General features: G+C 36.5%; 1 protein-coding gene across 1 annotated transcript; it reads right to left on the bottom strand.

Annotated features, from left to right (window-relative positions):
• Positions 1-958: 958 nt before the first annotated feature.
• LOC140609599 (olfactory receptor 2L8-like) lies at positions 959-1897 on the bottom strand. The gene has a single exon (XM_072784800.1). The coding sequence runs from the start codon at positions 1895-1897 to the stop codon at positions 959-961; it is 939 nt and encodes a 312-aa protein (XP_072640901.1).
• Positions 1898-3762: the final 1865 nt, after the last annotated feature.

Here is a 3762-nt window from a genome sequence, read left to right as displayed (position 1 = left end):
TGGTTGATTTTCGGTGTGTGGTTATGGGAATGTCCTTGAAATTCATATTCTTAATAACTAAATTGTTGACCCAATCAGGTTATCCTATGACCTCACAATTTCTTTATTTCTGTTGACACATCCAAGTCCTTATACTGATCTTGTGGAGTACCTGACAGGAATCACTTTTCTGTTATTCATTTCCCTAAAAGGGCCATAAAAGTGTTATATTTTATTCAGAATGTTATAAAAACTTTATAATTCCTGATAATACCTCAACTAAATCATTCTAAAGCTAAGTTAGCCTAAATTGAAATAAATTAGTAACTGGCACACATAAGTCACAACTCAACCATGAGAAGTTCAAGAAGTTTTCTGACTTTTAGGTAGATCTAGATATTCAGGAAACATTTATTTTTCTGTTTAGGTGTATAGGAAAATAGAAAATACGAGAACTATTATGTTGAATGACAGCTTCAGTTAGACAGTTTTAATTTTCATTTCTGTGTGAAAAAGGACCATTTCCATTGAGAACACATCAGCAAAAAATGAGTGCATTTGAAATTCAGGAAAAAATCATTATAGTTTTAAAAAGTTAATGCTTGTAATTTTTAAAAGATTTATTTATTTATTTTAAGAAAGAAAGGAAGATACAGTGAGAGTAGGAGAGAAGCAGAGGGAAAGAGAGAGAAAGAAAAACAGACTACCTGCTGAGAGCAGAGCTCAATGCAGACTTAATCTCAGAACCCTGAGAACCTGAACTGAGCCCAAATCAAGATTCCAATCCTTACCTGAGTCACCCAAGTGCCCTGACAGGTCTTGTAATTACATCTATATTTGCAAGACAATTTTGTCCAGGCATGAGTGATTTTTCTTCTGATTTTAGTCCCTGCACTGTAAGCATAAAATATTTCAATTATTATACACTGATGAATGGACTTATAATAGATATCGGGTACATATATGCAAAAAGCTTTGTCTACATTTTTACAAAGCAGGCTCTCTGAATTGATCGCCTCATGGCTCCCATCACCTCCTTGTTTCTCAGGCTGTAGATGATGGGGTTGAGCATTGGAGTCAAGATGGTGTAGAAGACAGCCAAGGCCTTGTCCTCTGTTGGAGATCTAAGTGATCTTGGGCGTAAATAAGTGTAAGCAAAAGGTACATAGTAGAAAGTCACCACAGTTAGGTGGGTGCTGCAGGTGGAATAAGCTTTCTTCCTCCCTTCTGTAGACTGCATGCGGCAGATAGCTAGGAGGACCCGGATATAGGAAAAAGTAATGCAAATGAAAGGAAACACAAGGAAGAGGATGGTACTGACAAACACTGTGTACTCATAGACCCAGGTGTCCATGCAGGCCAGAGTCAACATGGCTGGGACATCACAGAAGAAGTGGTTGATAGTTCTGGATCGACAGTAAGGTATATGGAAGGCATATGCAGTGTGGGCACAGGAGTTGATTGATCCCATTATCCAAGATCCTGTTATCATCAACATGCACACTTTTTTGTTCATACGAATGGAATAGTGGAGAGGAAAGCAAATAGCCACATAACGATCATAGGCCATAGATATTAGGAGCAATGCTTCTGCTCCTCCTAATGTCAAGAAGAAGAAGCTCTGAGCCCCACACCCAATGAAGGAGATAGACTTGTTTCCAAACACAAAATTGTAAGCCATCTTGGGGACAATTGTGGAGATGTAGTTTAGGTCAATGAGAGAGAGCTGACTGAGTAAGAAATACATGGGTGTGTGGAGATGAGTGTCTAGGAAGATGAGAAGAATCATGGACAGGTTGCCAAACAGAGCCATTAGGAAAACAAGAACGATGACAATAAAAAGGAACAGGCCAATTCTTGTTGATGGGAACAAGCCCAAAAGGATGAAATCAGTTGATGTTTGAGTATAATTTTCCATTGGGCATTGATATAATTTTCCTAAAAGCAGACAGAAAGGTCAAGTATAGATAAAGAAGCTCTGTTTAATGTATCATTCTGGTCATACCATGTATTATTTAATTTTACCAATCTTAAGTGAATAATTGAACTTTCGTATTTTAGAAGAAAACAACTTATTTTTCTCAGTTTTTATTTTATTTATTTATTTATTTATTTATTTATTTATTTATTTATTTATTTAAGTTCGATTTGCCAACATATAGTATAACACCCAGTGCTCAACCCGTCCACTGACCCCCTCAGTGCCCATCACTGAGTCACCCCATCCCCCTGGCCACCTCCCCTTCTACTACACCTTGTTCATTTTCCAGAGTTAGGAGTCTCTCATTTTCCATCACCCTCTCTTTTTCCCACTCATTTTCTCTTCTTTCCCCTTTAATCACTTTCACTATTTTTTATATTCCCTATATGAGTGAAACCATTTAAATGTTTGATCCAGAGATTAAAATTTGCAGATGCAAGCATTAGTAGCCTGTCTTTTCTAAGAAATCTTTAAAGTTATTTAAAAAGCCATATATTTATTAAGAATTCATTAGAATAAATATGCTTTACTATTGCACACAAACAATAAGTATTGTGGAAATCAGATGTTTATTCAAAATATATGCAGAGAAAATCAAAGTGAACACATTGGTATTTATTTTAAGAATAAATATTTATGATTCATAAAGTATCGTTTTTCTTTCACATCTAAGACTTGCTTCTTAAGCTGCAGCAGTCTATAGCTTCTGTTGAGGAGCAATATTTCCTTCTAGAGTTCTCTTTACACAGTAGCATCAAATCAAACATCCTTGAAGTCAGGTAAAATTATTGCTTTCATATGTTCTGAAATCTTGAATGATTCCTTATTATCACGTACCATTTATAGAAAATCATTATTTTCTGCCTCCTCAGTTTCTGCATGGTATTGTTCAATTAAACACTTCAAATAAAATATCTATACACCATACTTATGGTAGGTTTCATAAATCTGCCACAGTTCTTCAAAATAGTTTGTTTTACATCTCTCTGTTTCTTTTTAATTTTTTAAATTTTTATTTTATTTATGATAGTCATACACAGAGAGAGAGAGGCAGAGACATAGGCAGAGGGAGAAGCAGGCTCCATGCACCGGGAGCCCGACGTGGGATTCGATCCCGGGTCTCCAGGATCGTGCCCTGGGCCAAAGGCAGGCGCTAAACCACTGCACTACCAGGGATCCCCATCTCTCTGTTTCTATAACATGTATATAATATACACTACTCCATGTTGCTCTTTCCTACTCAGTTTTTCTTTGTTGTTTTTTTTTAATAAATTCAAATTCACTTAGCCAACATATAGTACATGTTCAGTTTAAGATGTAGTGTTCAATGACTTAGTTGTGTATAACAGATAGTGCTCATCTCATCATGAGCCCTCCTTAATGCCCATTATCCAGGTACCCCATCTGCCCACTCATCTCCCCTCCAGCAACCTTCAATTTGTTTCCCAGAGTTAAGAGTCTCTCATGATTTGCCTCCCTCTCCAATTTCTTTCCATTTAGTTTTCCCTATCTTTCCCTTTGATCTTCTGCACTGTTATATTCCACAGGAGTGAAACCATATGATAATTGTCTTTCACTGATTGACTTATTTCACTCAGCATAATGCCCTACAGTTCCATCCATACAAATGTGATTGTATATATTCATCCTTTCTGAGGACTGAGTGATATTCCATTGTGTATATAGACCACATGTTTTTTTATCCGTTCATCTGTGGAAGGATATTTTGGCTCCATCTACAGTTTGGATACTGTGGACATGGTATTTAAACTTCTCAATTGTAGTGTGGAAGTTCAATCACA

Source organism: Canis lupus, chromosome 18 (genome assembly GCF_048164855.1).
Source record: "Canis lupus baileyi chromosome 18, mCanLup2.hap1, whole genome shotgun sequence".
In the NCBI taxonomy this organism is placed as follows: domain Eukaryota; kingdom Metazoa; phylum Chordata; class Mammalia; order Carnivora; family Canidae; genus Canis; species Canis lupus.
Note: the sequence above shows the minus strand (reverse complement) of the source record. Positions and strands in the feature narration are given on the sequence as shown.

Excerpts from the sequence above, each read along its gene's own strand:
- LOC140609599 (XM_072784800.1), bottom strand. The coding sequence starts at position 1,897 with ATGGAAAATTATACTCAAACATCAACTGATTTCATCCTTTTGGGCTTG.